This window comes from Sinocyclocheilus rhinocerous, unplaced genomic scaffold, assembly GCF_001515625.1.
Source record: "Sinocyclocheilus rhinocerous isolate Xijiao unplaced genomic scaffold, SAMN03320098_v1.1 scaffold43, whole genome shotgun sequence".
Lineage (NCBI taxonomy): Eukaryota > Metazoa > Chordata > Actinopteri > Cypriniformes > Cyprinidae > Sinocyclocheilus > Sinocyclocheilus rhinocerous.
Genome location: NW_015628370.1, coordinates 835,415 through 858,149, shown reverse-complemented (window position 1 = coordinate 858,149; position 22,735 = coordinate 835,415). Strand labels below are relative to the sequence as shown.

Below are 22,735 nucleotides of genomic sequence, written 5' to 3'. Positions count from 1 at the left end.
TATCTCTGTGATGTCTCGTTCCCGCTCTCAGGGAACCGAGGTTACTATAGTAACCGGAGCGTTCTTTTCTCAACACTCCTCAGCGTTAAAAGTGAACACTCGATGGTGATTGGCTAATTTTTTTTATCAACGGAGGCACGAGAGCTCATGGCTGCGTTCCACTCCACTTTTAGACACGCACTCGCGAACTTCCCTAAGCACTTCCCCTCGGGGGAATCCCCGCTGCCATTTTGAAGTGCGTTCCACTTCCTGAAGTGGACGAGGGAAGTTTATATGGACAGACCCTCGACCCCTCGATTTTGACCGAGGGAGCGAGTCTGCTTCATATGCACACTTCAGGCCGCTCCATAGACCACAATGCAACACGATTGTGACGTCATTGCAGATCGCGTTTAATTTATCCCCACCCCAAACAACTCTATAATATATATAAATTTTTTTAACATTTATAACAGCCTAAACATACCTATATACATATAGAATGCTGCACCAAACAAATTCATAAGGGAAAAAATGTAAACAATAAACCAACTCCATAGCTGATTCTAAGTGATCAAGGGCTTATACGTTGCAGTTCAGCCCATTCCAAGGGTTCCGCCAGAAGTGGGCACTCGTATATTCTTGCTCTTATTTTGTAATATGAGTATTGGAGGGCTTTTATTTTGGTATTTAACATCATACAGTTACGGACTGTGTGTTGGAAAAAAAATCGCGTTCGCTGGAAGAGGAGCACTGCATTCAGATCAGTTCTCTGACGGTTTTACCGTAATATGCAGTTTATGCGCGACCCTCGAAATAACGTGGCGGCTAGATTGACCGTGATTTTCGATTTGGCGGCTGGCTTGACCGCAGTAAAATTATGGGGAAGCTGTGCCTCCCCCGACGAGCCGCCACTGATGACCAGTAATCTCTCCCTAAGGCCAATGTAGACTGATTTTTGATCTTGCAAATACTTGTAAATTGCCACAAAAAAAACAGCCACCATCAATAACGAGCATTGTCTTTCCCCTTTAGATTATGCCCAAACCTCAAGCCATGGGTAAGTTCAATGCATCTTTCCCAAAGTGTCATCGTAATATTGAACGATTGCTCACATTTATGTTTAAGATAATGAATTCATTGTGTTGTGTCCAGTTATGGTGGCTATGGAGGACAGTCCAGCCAGAGTTACAGCCAGCAGAGCTATGGAGGATACAACCAAAACTCAGAGAGCAGCTCCGCTTATAATCAGGGTGGATACAGTTCCAGCTATGGACAGTCCCAATCAGGTAATACTCGATAATACTTCTAATTATACCTCAAATGTTGCGAATAGGCCATCTTTTGCTATCATATCTAAATTCTTGTCTTTTTATAGGAGGATTTGCGTCTCAGCCCCCCTCTCAGGGCTATAATCAGTCCAGTCAGTCATACAGCTCTGGAGGCTACAATAACAGCAGCCAGCCTCCTCCAGCTCAAAGTGGAAGCTACAACCAGCAGTCCTCTTATTCGGGCTATAAGCAGCATGAGTCTGCTCCTCCATCTGCCTCTAGGTGAGATTTCAGCTGTCAATCTGGATGTCAATGTGTCTAAAATCTAGTTTTGTTAAAGATAATGCTTGCGCTCAATGTTTTTTTTTTTTAGTGACCAGAATGTGAGGATGTTGATTAGAATGTGTTAAACCCATTTTGTGTTTCAGTAACTATGGCAACGGTCAGCAGCAGGGTGGGGGTGGATATGGTGGCAGTGGGGATCAGTCTGGAGGATATGGGGGCAGTGGAGGACAGAGCAGTGGATACGGGGGTAGTGGGGAACACCAGTCATCTCAGCATGGAGGAGGGCCTTACAACCAATCTCCCAACTACAGCTCTCCTCCAGCTCAAAACTATGGGCAACAAAATCAGTACGGACAGGGAGGTGAGCTTGAGAGATTCGTTTGGCAAGTCGTCATATAGAAGTTTGATGGTAATAGGAAGTAGAGCTGTTATATAGAATAGAATTGACATTTTTCTTATTTAGAAACTTGTTAACAAGCAACTTGCTCTTTTTTTTTTTAAAAGCCCTGTGGCTTAAACATTTGTTTCAGTTGTTTGTTGTAGAACAAAACAATTCATTCTAAACACAGATTTTACACACACTACCAGGCTTTCAAGTTGTTCTGAACACAAATTCACATAGAAATGTGCACCTTGTTGCAAAATTTATACTAAAATTTAGCACAAAATATCATCCATGTTTGAAATCTTCTGACTGGTTGGAATCATGGATTGAAAAAAACACAGAGTCTGTGCCCATCATACATTGTGTGATTTTCTGTGAAATCTGTCAACTCAAACATGTAGACTGTAAATCGGGGGAAAAATCTGTGCCAAAGTAGTGTAGTGTATTACAAACTTTAGATGACAACAGATGTAATCTATGTAAAAACAGAGGAAATGAGCATGCACAGTTTGTTATCCAGTATTGGTCAATAAATATCGACCAATACAGATAAACTAGAAAAATCTCCAAGATCAGCTGATAACCCATATGGTGTCAACATGTCATACATTTCTACTAAGAAAAGTTATTTCAAAGTGTCAATACAGTGCAAGGCTTTAATGTTTAGGGCAGACCAGACATATGATGTATTTCATTGTCATTGTATTGTATTTCTATTCTAGATTACAACCAAGATGCCTCGAGTGGTGGTGGTGGAGGCGGCGGCTATGGTGGTCAGGATGGTGGATATAGTCAGGATGGTAGAGGTGGACGTGGTCGTGGAGGTGGCTTTGGAGGTCGAGGAGCGGGTGGGTTTGACAGAGGTGGTCGTGGAGGACCCCGTGGCAGAGGAGGAATGGGGTAAGCAAATATTCATGTCACGCACTTTTCTCATCACCTTCACCACATAAAGTCCACCTGTATGCATCAGCGTTTCATTTAGGGAAAAAGTAACAGGTAAAAGGTTCAAATGGAGCCAAAGGTGTTACACCATATCAACTGTCTGGGCTGAAAGTAAATGGTGGCCTAGACCTTGATTAACTACCGTTAAAATGTCTTGAATTCTGGTGTAAAGTTACGGTCTACTTAAAACATTAATATGGAGTTAAACTCTATATAGATAGATCATCCAATTATGTGCCAGAATGGTCTGGTGTTTGATTTATTGGTGATTCTCATATTCATATATTTACCTAAAATGATACATGATGTTAAGTTGGTGCCAGTGTGCTGAATATTTCCATGTCTTCACCCTTCACAAGATGGAACCAGCTAAAGGTTCACATAAAATGAAACAAAAACTAAACGCAAGTTGCAATAAAGGACCAGGTCTTAAATAATACAATCTGTTCGTTGTTGACTTATCAGTGGAAAAAAAGGAATGCATTATGGGTTTGGACGTGACTTGTCCAGTGACAATAAGTTGATCATTTTACTACTTGTCTGTGGGAGTGCATCACATCACATGTTTGCCTTCACACGTCTACATTGCACATTGTGACCAGGAGTTTACTAATGTTATAATTCATTATATTTTTAGGTTTTATTGACATTTTGTTTACATGTAGTGTTAGTATAGTACATTGCTTTCATTATGATTTCTCATTTTATCAGTAATGCTTTTATTATGTTTTAGTTTTCAAGTAAGTTATAAGTAGGGTTGCACTGACAATGGTGTTCGGGTTTGATGCTATGTTAATATGTTCTGATACAGTAAAAAAAGTTAACATGCAGAGTATTGTGAACGACTGTATTGATTTTGCTTTCCTAGATTTTTATTTATTTATTTTTAGAATTTCACAAGTAGCATTGAGGTGCTTGACTTATTGGAGTGAATTGATTTGGAATGATGTTTTAATGAAAAAAAAAACCCTCTTCAAAATGCTACCTGAAAGTGAGGACATGAGTGTTCAGAGTGCTAAAACGCTTGCTTGTTTCTGCTTCTGCTGCCTTTTTTTTCCTAGATACCAAAAAAAATAGTATTGGCGCATCCAAAGTATCAAGAACATACAGTCTTTCACAAACACACCAAAATTGTATTAATGGGCAGGTTAAGGTTAAAATAATTATTTGAAGCAGCAGATGATAAATCCCATCTGGCTGTGATCCCACATTCTGGTCCACACCTTAAGGTGCTGTCATGTAAAAACACCTGTTCTCTAAATCTTCTCCATCCTCTCCTACAGGATTATTGTGTGTTGCAATGCTTTAATGAATCTTTAAATCTCCTCCTAGGCTGTTTTCTACAAGGTTCAGCGATTTAGGCTTTTCCTTTTGAAGAAGATAAAACAGAAACACAGCGCTCTAGAAAACTGGGAACTGGGAAAGATTAGTCAAGAATAAATTAGGCATGTGTGACTATAAAAAAAAAAAAAAACTTAAGGGCAAAAAAAAAAAAGGTTTTGCATTAGGGAATGTTTAAAGATAATTTCAAATCTTAAAGGGATCCTAAAACAGTTGGATTCATCCAAAAGTGGTCACATCAGTTATGTCTATTAATTTAAATGCAAAACTGAATGCAGTGTATGCAGTTTCTGTCCAAAGTAACAGAACATGGATACTGTTTGGTTGAAGGTCCTGGGCTAAAGATGTGCCTTCGATCTGATAAAATAAAATAACTGATTTGGTGAAAGAAAATGATTGAGTTCACAGAAGCACTGCAAATCTGCACGGTAAAAAGTATATGGTAATTTTTTTTTTTTTTTTAGAAAAATAGGCCAAATGGTTCGAAATAGGGGCCTGCATGATTTTGGGAAGGAAATATCAAAGGGTTTCAAGAAGCCCTTATGGGTTGTAAGGAAAGGTGAACCTAGTGAGAGGGGACAGCAGGGAAAGGGGGCAATGGGGATCTTGTCGAAAATATGATGGAGATGGGTAGGGCCTTTCCAGCCTCAAGAGTGAATTGGGGCACTACCCTCATCAACCTTCAATTCGTCTTGCTTCTCTCCTTCTCCGTCAGAATGGGCGATCGCGGAGGATTCAATAAGTTTGGTGATAAGTGACAAACTCTTTAAACAAGGAACTCTCTCTTTTAACAAGGTTTAAAGAGAGCCTGGTCAAAGAGGGAGAAGTGGGCGTCTGTTCGTGTCACAGAGAAACTTGCCTTATATTTTGTAAAAGAATACACTGAAAAGAATGTGGTAACCACTTGGTGTGTGTGTGTGTGGTAAACAACTACACTTTAATACGTTTAGCAACAGCATGCTCATTATGGATGGTTAAGGAAGAAATACAAACTCATCTGAAAACCATCATAGTAAAAAATCTTAGAGATATTTTACTTGAAAATGAGAATTTTGTAATTTACTTACCCTCATGTTGTTCCAAGTCTAAATGACTTTTTTTTCCCTGTGGAACGCAACAGAAGATATTAGAGAATTTTACAATACTCTCTTGTTAATGTCGCTACACACTTGAGATAATATTCTCAATATAAGGAAAAATATAGAATCAATATTTAGTGGAACAGGAATCTATTGAGCATATTCTGAAATATGGTGAAAAATGGTTGATATGTGTTAGTTTTGGCAGTTACATCTTACAGTCCAAAAGCATGTGACTCCAAATGGATTGTTGTGGTTCATCTGTTTATGCACTCATAAAAAAGCGGCTTACAATGCAATTAAGGTATGCATTTTTGTTTGTCAATATGTGCTCCCTGTGAATCAAACTAGGCACCATTCTTTAGATATGCAAAAAAAAAGAGTCAGTTGTGTTGCAAAAAAGACTTTTTCAATGCTTGCACCTACTGTGGCAGTATTGTTTTGTGATGGCTGGACAGTAAAAGTGATGTGCACATAACTTTATCAGCTGTACTGCATGTAATGCCTCCAGAAGTCTGGGAGCATGTTTAATATTAAAAAACGTTCGTCAAGCGTAAATGAAAAATTCCTGTACCGGTTGCTGATTTTTTTTTGCGTGGCCAGTTTTTTAAAATTTATTATTTTTTTTATCATCACTCAAACAATGGTATTGTTGGAATTTACCTTGAATTTTTTTTTTCAATTTTTTCAATTGAATTTTCTCTCTTTGTTGCAACCAACTTCTAGTGTGAGCACTTTTGCTTTATAAAAGGTGAATTCAGGTGGCCAACAACTGATTCTTGAGGTTGTATAAATGCATTTGTGTCAGGTGGTTTTAGTGTTTTACTGGTCTGATGAAGGTCCTGATGGAATAATTCAACACACAAACAAGTAAATGGTTTAAAACAACAGTAATGGAGACCTGGGGCCCATTCTTCGTACATCGCTAACTCAGTTAGCTGGATTTGATTGTTGATGATTTGGCATGATCTTGGATTGTTTGGTTCTTCGAAGCTCATCCTGTAGTTGCTGTCATAGCAACAAGTCCGTAAGCTTAAACCTGCTCAGGAGCAGGCTTATTTCATGTAAACGGGATTAGATTGCATCTTTTTAAGCAGAATCTCAATCCAGCTAATCTAATCATCTACAACATGTGCGTTCGAAGAACCGAATTAGCCAGATCCTGATTAGCGCGATGATATCATCTTGGATGTGACATTTCATCTCGGATGTAATAAGCGACGTACGAAGAACAGGCCCCTGGAGATGGAAGGAGTCAACATTACATAGCATATTCACAATATATATGAACAACATTTTCATAATGGTTTAAAAAGCTGGAAACCATCATGCTTGTGCACTGTAAAACCTGATAAGTTAAGAATACTCAAAACATTTGAGGAAACAAACTCATTTTTTTTTAAGTTAGTAGAGCTTAAAATTTTTATGACAAGTGGGGCGGGGCTGAGAGCCATGGGAGCCAAGCCAAGCCTCGCTTCCATGATCCCACCCCACTCATCACAATGATAATTATATACAACTTGCTTCCATTAACAGCACATTCATCCAGATCTTTATAGTTAAGAACTAGTTAGCAACAGCACACTGGCACATACTAATGTAGTTATCTAAAAGACTCACAATACTTGCATGTAAATAGTCAAACAACATGCAGTATAAATGGTCTTTAAGTTTTGCTGTCCATCCTCAACCTAACCACAGGCTCTACTCTTCACCACAACGGTAACACTACAAAACCAACATAACAGAAACCTATGTAAATCCTAGCATAACACAACATTTAAGTACTAACTTATGTCTCTCTATGTTAATCTTGTGTAAAAACACACAAAATTACACTTAATTTCTACATTTATTTTCCTTGTCTGATGCAAAGCATGCTGGGAACTAGAAAACGCAATCATTTTAAGTTCACCTTACTACAACAACATTTTCAATTTACTGAACTTATTTCAATTAAGTCCAATTAACTTTCATTATTATTTGAATGAAGTTAACTCATTTTATTTAATTAAATTCACTGTTCGGTTTTACAGTGTGTTCTCTACAGTGTTTCTAACTGGTAACTACGTCAAACGGCATCTAAAGGTATAATAAGGTGTTGAAACTTATCTGGCTAGCTCAAATTTGATATGAAGCTAGATCCAGTGAAAATTGTGTGGGTTTGTATGGAAGGAATATTTGCTGAAGATGGCGGTTTGTATGGTGAACCTAAAGGTGATTTCAAAGCCAGCTACACTTTGGGGTTAAGGAACATCTGTCTATTTCTAATAAAGTGAGTTATGGTCGTATTTTCTAATAATGAAAGTACACCATTTGGGTTTCAGTATTATTCTTGTTGATATCTTTGGATTAGACTGGTAAAATGTTTAAGATGGTGGTTCATCGTTGATCGTTGTAATGAATCTCTTGAAAACATCAGTGGTGTTGGTAACACTTCTAATGGTTTGCCAAATTACTTGCAGTTATATAAAAGTTGTGAAAAATGGTTGCTTAACCTGGGAAAATCTAATGTCTAGATGTACTCGGAGCAAAAGCAATGACAACCCAGTGTCTGACCGTTTGGAAATCTGCTTTTGTGGGATGGAGAATGAGAACCTTATCATATGGTCTATGAACGTATGGTCATTGATGTAATGTGTCCTAATATCACTTATTACAGTGATGTTCAGTGCTAATGGAGATACTCCTCATTAAAAAAGGTGAACGATACTGGTTGCAAAGTGGTATTCAGTGGTATTTTAAATTGGAATATAAAAAATTGTCCTTATTAGCTATGCACGTTTTAAATTTGAATACCTACAATTAATAAAGATGACAAGAAACCAACAACAACAACAAAAAACCAGTAGCCACTCTTTGCAAAGCAGACTGTAAAAGTATGGTTGCAGGGGTTTGAACTAGACGGTTATTGCATGGTTTGCTGCTTTCCAGAAAATGAGAGACAAAAAGCCAGTACATGGAGTTGTCTGATATGTATTTCGGATTGCCTATGAGTATAAATCGAGCTACAATTATCGGTATGGGAGGAAAGAGTCTCCCACTTGAGACCTTGGACTTATTCAAATTTTGGCCAGTTTTCGTCAGTTTTGGAAATGTGTAGTGTTGGTTGGTGCTTGTGGTGTTCTTCTCTCAAATATCCTGCTACAGTTTTGCATCAGGTCCTATTTTCTATATTTGGAGCATACATTATATATAATTGATGGTCCAGAAGTATATGACCCCAAAAATGAAAGTCAAAGGATTAAGAATGAGTAATGTGTGTGTGTGTAAATTGTGTATTTGTGTACATATGTAATATTAATGCCTGTTCCTTTCACTTCAAAGGGCCCAGGGATCATGGAGCTGGTGGGCCCAATAGTAAGTCAAATACGGAAACTAACGTAATTGTTTATTACTTGCATTTTTAGACCGTTTTTAAGCCTGATTATACATTTCAGAATTTTTTTTTTTTTTTACAGTGCGGGAGCAGGATAACTCTGACAACAACACCATCTTTGTGCAAGGTCTCGGAGACGACTATACTGTTGAGTCAGTAGCAGATTTCTTCAAACAGATCGGCATCATCAAGGTGGAAAAGCAAGAGAAAACTCCCATTGTGCAGCAGCTATCTTAGCGTAGTACTGCTTGTCTTAATGTTGTTTTATTTTCTCACACAGGTCAATAAGAAAACAGGATTACCCATGATAAATCTGTACACGGACCGAGAGACAGGAAAGCTTAAAGGGGAGGCTACTGTTTCCTTTGATGACCCTCCTTCTGCAAAAGCAGCCATTGATTGGTTTGATGGTATGTTGAAGTAGATCACACTAATGCCTTTTCTCTAAAACAAGGTTGGAGTCTGTTAGTCTTATTGCATTTTTTGATTTCCTGGATGTCTAAGTCACATACATCTTTCCTCCTCAGGTAAAGATTTTAGTGGAAATCCTATCAAGGTGTCCTTCGCTACTCGCAGAGTTGAATTTGGACGCGGCGGTGGTGGCATGAGAGGTGGTCATGGTCGAGGTGGTAAGGTTTGATCTCTCTGTGGTATTTTAAGTTATCTCCTTTTCTTTTAGTCTGTTTTGTTTTCCTGACATGGTTTTCTTCTCCTTTTGCAGGGCCAATGGGCCGTGGGGGATTTGGGGGTGATAGTGGTGGTGGTGGTTTCCCAGGCAACAATGGCAGCAGCCGCGGTGGTGGCCAGCAAAGAGCAGGAGACTGGAAATGTTCAAACCCGTAAGTGTTGTTTTGTAAACTTTTAACAAATTGTGAAGTGTTTACAGTTACATAATACAAATTATATACAGTACACTCATGTAAAGCATTATATACTATAGCAAATCTCAACTGGCAGCTTTAACAATGTGTATTGTGAGTTTAGCGCTATGTAAATAAATGTGACTTCACATTCATATTTTCTGAGCTTTTATCTTGTGTGTGGGCCAGAGCATGTGAGCGAAGCGGAGCGGTGTGACGCTCCGCTACGTTTTCCGCTCTATGGACGTACGCTCCGCTCAGTCGCTCTAACCGCCCAAGCAAGCGCTCCGTTAGCGAGCGGCGCTGGGCGTATTGAGCGAGCGGAGCGGAATCTTCAGAAAGGCGCTCTGCGCTCTTAAGGAAATATTACCACTCCGCTCCCCGCTCCGCTCACGCTCCGCTCCGCTCACATGCTCTGGTGTGGGCAGAACTTGTGGTAATTTGAACTTCTCATGGCGAAATGAGTGCAATCAGTGCAAAGCTCCCAAACCGGAAGGAAGTGGAGGAGGAATGCCACCGATGGGAGGTAAAGAGAAACATTTCTGCAAAAAAGAACAAGATGCTGCAGTCGTAGGTGACTTAGGCCACGTTCACACAGCAGCAGAATACGGGTGTGACACAACCGCATTCTGTAACCAAACTCACACCTGTAAATTTTCAGGACTCAACCGCATTCGTGGAACACACGCGCTGTGTGAACGGAACAGAACGCTCTGGTTACTCGCGTGCACCGCATTTTATACTGCCGCTCGAGCTCGTCAGTATTTGAATGCGATTTGCATACTTCGCGTCAATTGGCCAGTCATTGGGACTGGCGGGAGCCAATAGGACTTCAGGAAAGGTTGGAAGGGAAGGAGTTCCCATAACGGAAAAATATCTCCGTGATGTCTCGTGAAAGCTCGAGAGGGAACTGGACAACTAGTTGTCTGTCATGTCATACAGTGCGAGAGAGAGCCGCTCTGCCGCACAAACGCGTGTTTACCGTGTGTTACGTGTTTTCGGTAACTTACAGTGACGGAGAAATGAGCTGCGTGTCTGTCACCTGAAATTTTTAGATCCCGTCAGTTTTACACCGGAGCCGCTCCCGTCAAGAAAATGCAGTTGTCAATCCCAAAAACTGACAGTGTGAACGTAGCCTTAGTGAACCCAGACAGTGGATTGCTGCTTTAATGTCCCTGTTTTTGTAGGTGGTTTTGGTGGAGGCAGAGGCGGTTTTGATCGAGGTGGTTTCCGTGGCCGTGGTGGTGATCGAGGGGGCTTCAGAGGAGGATTTGGACCCGGCAAGATGGACTCGAGGTGAAATTACTGATGATTCGCATTCTCACACATCTTAAAATGTTATTTAGTAGAAAACTGATTTTCAGTATACTGTACAATGTTCACCAGTGAAAATGTATTTCAGTGCCTATGTTGTGTGTTTTTCAGAGGTGAACACAGACATGACCGCAGAGACCGGCCTTACTAATGGGAAATTCTCTTTTGTCCAAATAAGACTTTATTTCAATGTGGGACCAGTATTTACTCCACTTCAACATGTGTTACCTTGTTGCTCATGTTTTGTGTTGTATGTTGTTAAAATAATTGTTTTTGTTTTAGTTCTGGTCATTTTTTTTTTTATTCTCTCTGTATTCTGATATTCTTAATCATGAAATTTGTTTTTTTCCTTTCTGAATTTGTTGGTGTTTAGGTCAGTTGTAATATTTGTGCAAATTTTTTAAAATGTACTTTCTTTTACATTTTTTGAAAACTGGTTTAAAATTAAAAATATTTGAAAAATAGCTAACTTGTTATGTGGCATTACTTTATTTCAATATCTTTTCATCCACGTTTCCAAGCCATTTGCATTGATCTCACTGTTTTGCAATAGTGGTAAACTGTTTGTCTAGTGAATGATATGCTAAAATAACTGCTTAAAGATTAATGGCACAAAGTTTTCATGATGGTAATTTATCTATGGTTTAAATAATAGGAAGAGGTTTCAGCATGTCAAGAGACAAAAAAGATGGTGAGCTTGAGGTGCATCCCAGTTACTCAACAGTGCACACTTGTGTATAGAGGACCAGATAGATCAAAAGCAAATCATGGCTATGAAATAATAAAAACTCCCCTGAATAAAGTTACTACTAGCAGTCCTAAAACGTTGATGCTGATGCAGGCACCAAGCCACTGTCCTTTGAAAGGTCAATGAAGGTGAGACCACAACAAAACAGTTGAGGAAGTTTGAACTGGGACATCCAACTTGCATCCCAGGAGTCTTTTAGGTTGTTTTGAACATTGGCATGGAAAAAAAACAGGAGCCAACAAAAGCACAGGTAAGAGAAAGAAATTATACTTACCTACCATTATGTTTACAAAAAATACCCTTCAATTTTATTAAGGAATAACAAACTGTATCGATAAATGTTTAATTACTTTTTAAGATTGTAGCAGCGCCACCTGCTGTCCTCTAACGTGTAGGTATTTCTGAACTTGTGGATGGAATAAGAATAAACAAATAATATATCTGCACCCATCTTCTAGATTTGTTGTTTTTACTGTTTAGTAACGTAAACATTATTATAAATTTGTCGTGCAAAATCTTGCTATATTTATGTATAGAAAATAACCTTTTAAGTAACGCAGCTATATCAAGTTCGCACTTCGATGACGTAAAATTAAATGAAAATGCACATTCGCCATAAAGAAGTCACACTTACATCGGTCAAAAATATTTTGAGCTGTTCTGAGAAAAGTAAAGGCAGGAAAATAATTTCATTTGAATTTATATTACTACTACTATATGAAACTAACCACGTTCTATTTTGTTATTATTTGTTAAATATTGCATAGCAAAGGAACATAGCCGGGAATTATGTGGAAAGTGCGAGTGCCAATGCAATGGTTAGTATTTCTAGTGACTGATGGCGAGCAGGCGAGGTTCTCAGGTTAGTTATGGGATGGCCGCTTACTGTATTATGTTATTCTTTTTAGTACATTTAATTTTCTGGCGAAATTTGAAGACGTTTGCCGCATCGATATTGCACCGGAATACAAGCGACACCGTTTTAGACCATATTTAGGGCCCATACTTCAAAACGGAGCTAGATTTTAACTAAGGATTGTGTGTTTTCCCCGTCCGATACAGGCCTAGCTGTAGCGAGCTAGCGGCTGTCGAAGCGGGCAATCCTCCTCAAGACGCGCGCGCCGTTGTGTGAGTCTTTTGGCACATCGTGTAGGAATATTTCTTTTTAGTATTGGGAATTGGTCTAAATTCGTTTGCTAGAAGTCATTGGTATTTGCCCTGTATTCTACTGTCACATCGTTTTGAAGTTGAACTTTAGCTAGCTCGCGCTGTGAGCAGCTAGCAGCTTCAGTGTTTATGATGTTAGCTCGTTGTTGTTGTTGCTAGTCGATATGTCAGATAGTATGTATTACACAATATCTGCAGTGCTTTTTGTTTATTACTCCGTAAAACACAGCGGGGAGCCGTGCTTTTATTTTCCACGCTTTATTGTGTGTGATAAATGTGACATTTTAAGTTGAAGATAGCATATTTATCTAACAAAATATAAGGGACGCAGAAGTCAGATTGATAACAAAATATTAGTCAGCATCTTAATAAAGAGGTGACACTTTATTGTGTGTGATAAATGTGACATTTTAAGTTGAAGATAGCATATTTATCTAACACAAATATAAGGGACGCAGAAGTCAGATTGATAACAAAATATTAGTCAGCATCTTAATAAAGAGGTGACCACATATTACAGCCCACTAAATAGAAATCTGTTTGTGTGTGTTTTTATAAACAATGTCACGTTGTTTGTTATTATTTTTTTGATGATTACAATGCAAGGTTTTCAAGATGGACTGTCATATTGGTTGCTTGGTGAAATGAATGAGCCATAAGTGAAAAGCTTTTCTTATGCAACTTCAACATGTGTCATTGAGCATCTGCACAACATCTTGCTCTCGTCTCTTTCTCTGCAGTGATAGCATGGATCCGGACAGTGGGGCGGACACTCAGCGAACTCTCAGTCTGCAATGGAAGAGCTATAAGCTAGTACAAGACCCTGCTATCCGACGGGTTGCTCAGAAAATTTACAGATATGATGGGGTTCACTTTAGTGTACCGGTATGGATGTACATATACAGTACATCTAACTGCCAAACGGAGCATACTTACACTTTTGTGTGTGCATACTTATGTAAAGTTTGTGTTCTGCTTGTTTTTAGGATTCAGGATTCCCACCTGTGGGGGACTTGCGTGATCCAAGACCCCGCAGAATCTGGTCTAGACACACAGAGCTGTCACTACCAGTGCCCAAATTCAAGGTATGCCTCTTTTTTTATCATTTCAATTTATTATGCTGCTTTTCTGGTGAGCTTTTTGTATTTGTCTATTTTTGTATTGTGCATGCTAACCCATTTCTTCATTTTTATTTTTTTTTGCTCTTCATAGTTGGACGAGTATTATGTAGGTCCTATACCACTTAAGGAAGTGACTTTTGCGAGGTTGAATGATAACATCAAAGAGCCTTTCCTGGCAGAGATGTGTGCCAAGTTTGGTGAGGTTGAGGAAATGGAGATTCTGTTTCATCCCAAGACACGGAAGCACTTGGGCTTGGCCCGCGTCCTTTTCACCAGCACTAGAGGGGCCAAAGACACTGTCAAACACCTGCACAATACTTCTGTCATGGGAAACATTGTCCATGTCCAGCTAGATATCAAAGGTGTGTTTCTGTCTTTTAATGTTTTGATCATTAATATTCTGAGGTATATACTTTCTATATACACTACTGTTCAAAAGGTCAGGGTCAATGATTTTCAAAAAGTTTATTTTTTGGGGGGGGGAATAAATGTTTTTACTCAGCAAGGATGCATTAAATTGATCAAAAGTCACAGTAAAGACATTTGTAATGTTACAAAAGATTTTTATTTCAAATAAATTGTTCTTTTGAACTTTAAATTGATCAAATAATCCTGAAACAATGTCTATCATAGTTTCCACACAAATATAATGCAACACAACTGTTATCAACATTGCTGATAATAAAAAATGTTTCTTGAGCACCAAAGCAGCATATTGCAATGATAGATCATTTAACACTGAAGACTGGAATAATGGCTGCTGAAAATTCGGCTTTGCAATCACAGAAATAAATTACATTTTAAAATATATTAAAATAGAAAATGATTTTCAAATTGTAATAATATTTCTTAGTATTACTGTTTTAGCCATATTATTAATCAAAGAAATGCAGCCTTGGTGAGCATGAGAGATTTCTTTTAAAAACATTACTGGATATTTAATCCTTCATGCTCATCTTCCCCCTTTTTTAATTTTAAATGTATTTTGCCTTCATCTAACTCTCATTAAAAATTAATCTTTAAAACCAATAGTAATTTAATAATTTTATTAAATGTCATCCTTAGAAAATCTCTAAATGACTATCCATTTTTCATACTTAACATTACAATGTTGTGATGCCTAAATTTATTTGTAGCATTTAAAATGTATGATTTTAGTTATTTATTTATTATATTTATTTGGATAAAAAAAGAATAAAATTGTAATTGTTTGCATTCCTACTTGCAAAGAAATGTCAAAATTAATTTTAGAATAATGCTTGTTTATATCCTTACATCTCTTTATTTCTTGAAAATATGAAACATAGTGATGATGAAACTGTATAATGAAAAAAATGGAATGTCCAGCATTGCATGATGGAAATAAATGCGCCACTCTGTAGTTGAATTGATATTGTGTGTTTTCTAGGCCAACAGAGGATGAAGTACTATGAATTGATAGTGAGTGGCTCATACACCCCTCAGACAGTGCCGACTGGAGGCAAAGCTCTCACTGAAAAATTCCAGCCCCCAGCCCCGACTCAGCCAGATACAGTGAGTACCAAACAAACCTTAGCTCAGCCACACTGGAAAGAATGCTTTGCTTTCCTATAAGTGTGTGCGGTTACCAGCCAAAATTTATTGGTGTCCTTGAAGAGCAATGGCCTTCCTTGGTTTGAGTTGTCTTGCAGTTTATTCTACACATTACAGTCACTCTCAAACCCCTGTCTGTGTTATTATAGTGACCACTAGTGGACCACAAAATGTCTAAAAAAAAAAAAAAAAAGAGCCATCAAGCATCGCTCAATGCATTGAGATTTTCCAAATGCAGATGAAAACTGTTTGTGTCTGTAGACGGTGGCTGCTGGCGTTGAGACTCTACTGGCGTTGGGGCTCTTAACTCAATATCAATTGGCCATTTTTTTCAGATATCATGTTTGTGACATTGTTTTTCCCCTGTATACCAGCATTATGATGTTCAGTGACCAATGTTGTTTCCCTAACTTATCTGTAGGAGTTTTGGATTGCTTGCAGCCACATCCTTGTAATAAAACAATAATAGGGGATTTTATTGGTCATACTGTATTTTATAAGACTTTTTTTTTTTACTTGATTTGAGACAAAACGATTTTTATTGCCATGTTCCTAAATATTCAGTGTAAGTGGGCCAGTCACAGTTCAGGGCCTTATATTTTATATCCCTCTGGGCCCTGTTTAGCACACTATTTACTGTATTTTTATTAGGAATGCAACATTATTTAAATGATGGATGATGCAGATAAAGATGGCCAATAACTCATATATTTCTAATATTAATTCTATATATATATTTTTTAATACACTACCATTCAAACATTTGGGGATGGTAAAACATTTTTTTAAATGCTTTTGAGAGAAATCTTATTCTCACCAAGTCTGCATTTATTTGATCAGAAATACAGTAAAAGTAGTAACTGTTTCCTATTTTTATGTGTTTCCATATGGTACATTTGAATACGGTTGTGTGCTTAATATTTTGTTTGAAACCGTGATTAATCTTTTTCAGGATTCTTTGAATAGAAAGTTCAAAAGTGGATTTTTCTGAAATAGAAATCTTTTGTATGGTAATGCAAATTACAAATAAAACACTACAAACAAATACAGAATAAAAAATACAAATTTTTAGATTGTTATAAGTGTTTTTAAAGATTAATACAATTTTACACTGATAGACTTTAGTGATTGTTAAATGATGGCAAAGTTCAATTAATGTGAAAACTACACACATACACTATTAACCAATACCGATAATTAAACAAAATTATAATGTGTATTAGTTATTTTTACCCTCTCTAAATGATTAGATTATATTTCTTTTCTTCTTTTGTTAGTCGTCTGATATCCGGCGGAGGCTCTCCACAGACCAGATGGCAGCTCCCGCTGCACCTCTAAACTCTGGCGGCAGCACCACCCCATGTTCTGTGGACACTGGATTTGGAGACCAGCGCCTAGACACCCCTCCATCCTCTCTGGGAGGACCCTATACGCCAGGTTCCTCTGCTTCTTCACAGGGCGGCGGCACCCCTTGCACTCCTCGCTCTGGAACCCCTTTCTCCCAGGACTCGGGATACTCTGTGGGCAGGTTGGCTTCCAGATTTACATAAAACCTTGATTAGAAGTTGCTTGGTTAATTTCTCTTTAACGATTTGAGAAAATATCCTTTTCTTTCAGGCACGGTGGCTATAGCAGCACTCAAAGTTATCCCCAGCAGGATATGCTTCCATCTTCCTCCTGCTCCTCTTCAGCAGTCTCCTCATCATCAGGATTCAAGCCCCCTCGTTTTCATGATGACTTACATGCTCCACCTCCGCAAGAACCCTCCGTGTTCCACAGGGGTCGGCTGGGATATCCTCCAACAGCGCCCTTTAGACCTAGCGAGCCTCCCTATCCGTATCCCAGTGTTGGAGGTTCAGGAATGCACATGCCGCTGCATCCACCCATGCCACCTCCAGGGCCTCAGTTTGAGCCACCTCCGCTGTCCGACAGAGAGAGAGACCGAGATAGAGAAAGGGGACACAGGGATAGGGATCGCGAGAGAGACTCAGGAGGGCGCTATGAAGGCGGGATAAGCTCCCGACGTTCCTCTTACCACTTCCAACAGGATACAAACTCCTCGTCCACCTCCAAATCCTACCATTCACATCACTCACATCATGCTGATCGGCGGGAGGATAGGGACGGCAGGGGCTACCGGCGCGACAGCTCAGGCTCCCGCTCGGGAGATCATGGAAGGCATCGGAACCACCATCACTCCCACAACCACCACAGCAGCAGTGGAGGTGGATCGAGCCGGCGGAGGAGCAGCAGAGATCGGGAATGGGAGCGAGACAAAGAAGGAGAATTTAACAGCTCTGATCCACGTTACGGAGGCCACTCAAACTCCAGCCACCACTCATCCAACAGCCTCTCCCCTCCCTCTGCCACCTCTTATGGAGGATACTCGTCGTCTAAAGACCTGTCCCCCTACGACACACCTTCTTCCTCCCGGCTAGAGCCCTCGCCAACTTTCCTACCACAGCAGAGTACAGGCGAGAGGAGTTTTGGGATTGGAGGGAGCATGGACAATGACTACCGTGCTCATTCTCAGCACACGCCCCTGGCGCCACCGCCTCCACCTCCTCCCCTCCCGCCGGCCTCCGTCATCGCAGCCGCTGTGGCTGAAACGCTCGGCTCTCTTGATTTTGGTCAGGACAGTCCCATCCGAGAAGAACAGTGGACCAAACCCAAACGCTATCCCAGCACCCCGCCCCATCCACCTCGTACACCTCCAACCTCCTCGCCACCTCACGCTTCAATCCCGTCATCCTCCACCTCCCCATCCTCCACCTCCCTGCCTCACCACCTCCCCTCTTCGACAGCATCCCTCTCTCCGCCGCCTCCACAGCGTGACTCCTCCCCGGAGCCTGACTCCACCAATGAGAGCCTGCCATTCATGCATCACAGTAGCAGCTTGGACTCGCGTATTGAGATGTTGCTGAAGGAACAAAAAGCCAAGTTTTCCTTCCTTGCCTCAGATGATGAGGACGATGAGAAGGAGGAGGACAGAGAGAGAGAAAAAACAGGTGAGAATGCAGACAATGGGGGAAACAAACTCAGAGAGGAGAACCGTGAAAGGCCTAGTCACAAGAGACCAGGAGAGACGGAGGGAAGCCAACAGAGGAGAAGAGGAGAGAAAGATGGACGCCGCAGCAGGGGCAAAAGGCAAGGTGGTGGAGTGGGTGAAGGCAGGAAAACGCCTCCAGAGGTGGCCTCTTCCACTCCCACTACGCACAGTTTAGTGTCAGAGTCTCTTCAGGGCCAAATGCCGCCGCCTCAGGAGGAGCACACAACCTCTGACTCACACAGGGCTCCACACACACCACCCACCTACAATGGAGAGGCACAGGTGAGCCCTACTGGTTACATGTTACATCATTTGTAATTCGAATGTGCAAATCTGCTTGTTATTTTTGGTGTCATGGGCCACCATTTCCGGGTCCCAAAAGATCCCAAAAGAACACAACAAACGGTGCATATATTTAATCACGTTTTTCTGTGGTACTATAAAAAATAAAAAAAAATTCTAATCATTATCTCTATTTCGAATGATTTCTTGTTTATAAATTGTTAAAATGTTGGTGTCAAGGACATCGTTAACTTGGAGACTGTAGTGTACACCAGAAGTTTTAAAAAATTGAGCTTAAATGTTTGTTATAGATGAAGAGTGCTCATAAATGACTGTTGAGGTAGTATTCTCACTTGAAATGGAGTAGAGGCTTGGAAACAGTAACAAACCCACAAATATCAAGACTCAACCAGCAAACAGCGGCTAATTAATCAGAAGTCTCACACATCCACAAGACATCTTACTTTTGCATTGAAAATTATGGTGGATATATTAGTGCTAAATTACAAAATGCTCTGAGATGATAAGGGAAGCATTCCATCTCCTCCTTTTTTAAAGCTGATATGCCTGTTTGTTTCGTTATTATAACTAATGTACTATTATTAAATGGTTAGTTTTATTTGCAGTAGCATTGTTTTTCTGCTGTTCACGACCCTATCAGAACAGACCTGTTATCCATTATTGGTTCACTGTTGATATAAAACAGTATTATGTGCATTAGTAGCTCCATGACTTCCTTAAAAGGGTTAGTTCACCCAAAATATGGTGTATATCATTAAATATATCATTATATTTAATTTACTCACTTTAGTGTGGTTCCAAAACCATAAGACTTTAATTTATCTTTGAAACAAATTAAGATACTTTTAATGAAAACGTTCACGTAAAATTGTCACATTTCACCCTCCTAGAGGCCATCACATGGAACTTTCAAATTGGTCGTAAAGCAGATATTGCAATTGCGATAAAAATTTATGTTGATAACAATGATAAGCTCTGGACATTTTTACTCTATATGGATTGATCTAACAGCCTGTCCCACAGCAGAAATATGAATGTTGCAGTTTGTCTGATACACAAACTCAAACACACATATGATGCTAACAGTGTGTTTACATGGACCCTAATAATCCCGTAATAGGACTAGAAGCAAATCAGAATTAAAAAAAGTCACATTTAACCACATCAATCGGATTGAATTGGCCAGATCCGATTAAAATTTCGATCGGATTGTAAGGGGTTGGTGGTTTATTCCTTTTGTAATCCGAGCGAGAGGACATGTAAACACTTGATCGGATTGAAAACTGAAATTGGAAAGTACTGCGCATATGCAGTGACGTTAGGGCTGCACGATTAATCGATTAATCTCGTCAGTAAAGCCGGTTCTGTGATTTGTAGTAAATCTCCAGCACGTGCTTTCAGATGGAGCAGCGTTTACTACACAGAGCCGTAGTTCACTGACGAGCTACGCAAAATCACGTTCATAATCGCAGACGATTTAATTGCGCGATTATGAAATCGAAGAAATCGTTCTGCGATTATGAAAGCTGTTTGCGTAGCTTGTCAGTGCGGCTCTGTGTAGTAAATGCTGCTCCATCAAAGCACGTGAAAATACCACATTTAATAACATGTTTTTACTCCAAACTCTCTTCATAACGTCAGTCGAGTGTTTGAAGTAAAGGAAGTAAATCCTTCTGTGAGATGATGTGGCTTCTTACACAGAATAAGGCACACAACATATTTCATAGTATTCTAAGCAGCGATAAAGGTTATGTCGATTAGCATTGCATTATTATATACTTTATTATAATAAAAATTATAATAAGACGAACTCAGATAAACCATATATTGTCGTAGTCGTGGGTTTATTAGTCACATTGAATTAATCAAAGCACTTAAATCTTCTGTTTATTCAGCAACCACTATAGGGATTTCCTGGGTTTCTTCTGTGGGGCGTATTTGGAGTTTCAGCGCGAGAGCACCCTCTGGCCTTCGGATGGAGATCACAGAACCGAGCTTCACTGAAAGATACGCACGACAATCGCAGCTTCAGCCTAATCGCGATTTATCGCCTTTGCGATTTAATTTCGATTAATTGTGCAGCCCTAATTGACGTAGAAATAGCGTAATGACGTATGACACACAGAACGAGCTGTGCCTTCCTGGTACATAAAGTGTCATAAATGAGTGTCCCATCATTCTAAAATTCTGCTTTTACTTAGCATCTGTGAAGTGGAGCAGGACAGCATCCACCAGTCCTTGTTTAAGACTCTCATCAACAGACGACTGGTTTTGGGTGCAGGAAGGGGCACTTTATAAAGTAGTAAAAGTAAGCAGCACAGCACAACTGTTCATGTGCTGATCGTCGCCTAATTAGGACCGAAGTAGATAAATATCAAATGTGCTTTTTAAAACAGTATGCGACATATGCAGTATGCAGTGTGCGCATGTCAAAAGATTAAATCCGATCAGAAGCTTGTGACATATAAATGCGCACAGCAACCCGATCACTTCATTTAGCATTCATGTAAACACTACATTCAGATTTGTCAATCAGAATGAATTCATTAATAATAAAACAATAAAACAAATTAAGATTTTAGATTTTTATTAAAGACAAAAGATTAAATCCGATCAGAAGCTTGTGACATATAAATGCGCACAGCAACCCGATCACTTTATTTAGCATTCATGTAAACACTACATTCAGATTTGTCAATCAGAATGAATTCATTAATAATAAAACAATAAAACAAATTAAGATTTTAGATTTTTATTAAAGATATTTTAATGAAATCCTATCCACTTGCTTGAGTATGGTTGATATTTAAAAATATCTTCATTTGTGTTCCAAAGACAAACAATATTCTTGTGGTTTTGGAATGCATGAGGGTGAGTAAATGATGCTGGATTTTTAATTTTTGGTGAACTATCACAGTTGAAGTTGCATTTTATTTTTATAAACGTTGGTAATTCTGACACGACGTAAATGATCCAGTAAATTAACAGAAGTGAAACATGCTTTTGCTCTTTTTCATGCTCTGGTAGACTTTGGCATGTTCCTTTCTGTAGCTCAGTAATTTTCAATTCCAATCCTGGGGACCCACTACTCTGCACATTTTGTATGTTTCTCTTATCTGACACACTGACTACGTTTACATGGACATCAGTAATCTAATTATTTACCTTATTCTAAATAAGCCAATATTATGATTATGGTGTTTACATGAGTTTCTTTTAGAATATTCCTTTCATGTTCTTGTTTTACATGTTATAGTACATAGTTCGATTAATGGCACACGTCATTACGTCCCCTCCGGAATTTCACATATAAACATATAGTTTGTATTCGTGATAGTGCCATGTACAGTTTTGGGTGTTTCATTTTTCATTTTATGAAAGCTTCAAGTGCAGTTAATTATTTGTACGTGCATACAGACGACGGGCCTCTCTCCTAAGGAGCCGATGATCTGAATCAGGTGTGTTAAATAAAGGAAACATGCAAAATGTGCAGAGCAGGGGGTCCCCAGGACTGGAATTGAGAACCAGTGCTGTAGCATGAGAGTATTATTTCTGTTAATACTCTGTATTTCTGTTTCAGTGCACCACTATATTTGTTTCTAGCTTGAAAATGTCCCCACTTCAGTAATGCGACTAAAATAGGAATACTCCACATGTCTTGATTCGATTTCTGTTTACTTCAATTATGACTTTAGCCGGATTAAGGTAATCAAAAATCTCTGTTTACATGGTAGATTCTTAATCAGAGTATTGTCTTAATCGTATTAAAATCGCAGTATTGTCGTCCATGTAAACGTACTCAGTGACTTATTTGTATGTCTCTGACGTATCTGACTCTCTCCTAACGAGCCGATGATCTGAATCAGGTGTGTTAAATAAAGGAAACATGCAAAATGTGCAGAGCAGGGGGTCCCCAGGACTGGAATTGAGAACCAGTGCT

The 22,735-nt window shown here is 39.3% G+C and overlaps 2 protein-coding genes across 6 annotated transcripts in view; both read left to right on the top strand.

Moving 5' to 3' along the window:
- The window catches only part of LOC107737761 (RNA-binding protein FUS-like), a 21,175-nt gene extending 9,944 nt beyond the window's left edge, over positions 1-11,231 (top strand). Inside the window, exons 2-15 of one of the 3 annotated variants that reach the window (XM_016549377.1) lie at positions 1,015-1,039; positions 1,135-1,268; positions 1,358-1,532; positions 1,679-1,896; positions 2,643-2,820; positions 4,919-4,953; positions 8,610-8,642; positions 8,744-8,853; positions 8,942-9,071; positions 9,189-9,290; positions 9,383-9,500; positions 9,950-10,047; positions 10,709-10,817; positions 10,947-11,231. In XM_016549377.1, coding sequence (XP_016404863.1) covers positions 1,015-1,039; positions 1,135-1,268; positions 1,358-1,532; positions 1,679-1,896; positions 2,643-2,820; positions 4,919-4,953; positions 8,610-8,642; positions 8,744-8,853; positions 8,942-9,071; positions 9,189-9,290; positions 9,383-9,500; positions 9,950-10,047; positions 10,709-10,817; positions 10,947-10,986 — 1,505 coding nt within the window. In that variant the 3' untranslated portion in view covers positions 10,987-11,231. Of the gene's footprint in view, positions 1-875; positions 1,040-1,134; positions 1,269-1,357; positions 1,533-1,678; positions 1,897-2,642; positions 2,821-4,918; positions 4,954-8,609; positions 8,643-8,743; positions 8,854-8,941; positions 9,072-9,188; positions 9,291-9,382; positions 9,501-9,949; positions 10,048-10,708; positions 10,818-10,946 lie in introns of those variants that run through there. The other 2 variants (XM_016549378.1, XM_016549379.1) reach the window with 2 other exon arrangements.
- A 1,182-nt stretch (positions 11,232-12,413) lies between these two features.
- Positions 12,414-22,735, top strand: part of LOC107737760 (histone-lysine N-methyltransferase SETD1A-like) — a 27,710-nt gene continuing 17,388 nt past the window's right edge. For 2 of the 3 annotated variants that reach the window (XM_016549376.1, XM_016549374.1), the window contains exons 1-7: positions 12,414-12,445; positions 13,491-13,635; positions 13,737-13,835; positions 13,963-14,233; positions 15,280-15,404; positions 16,721-16,971; positions 17,061-18,774. In XM_016549376.1, the coding sequence (XP_016404862.1) occupies positions 13,498-13,635; positions 13,737-13,835; positions 13,963-14,233; positions 15,280-15,404; positions 16,721-16,971; positions 17,061-18,774 (2,598 nt within the window). In that variant the 5' untranslated portion in view covers positions 12,414-12,445; positions 13,491-13,497. Of the gene's footprint in view, positions 12,446-12,477; positions 12,712-13,490; positions 13,636-13,736; positions 13,836-13,962; positions 14,234-15,279; positions 15,405-16,720; positions 16,972-17,060; positions 18,775-22,735 lie in introns of those variants that run through there. The other variant, XM_016549375.1, reaches the window with a different exon arrangement.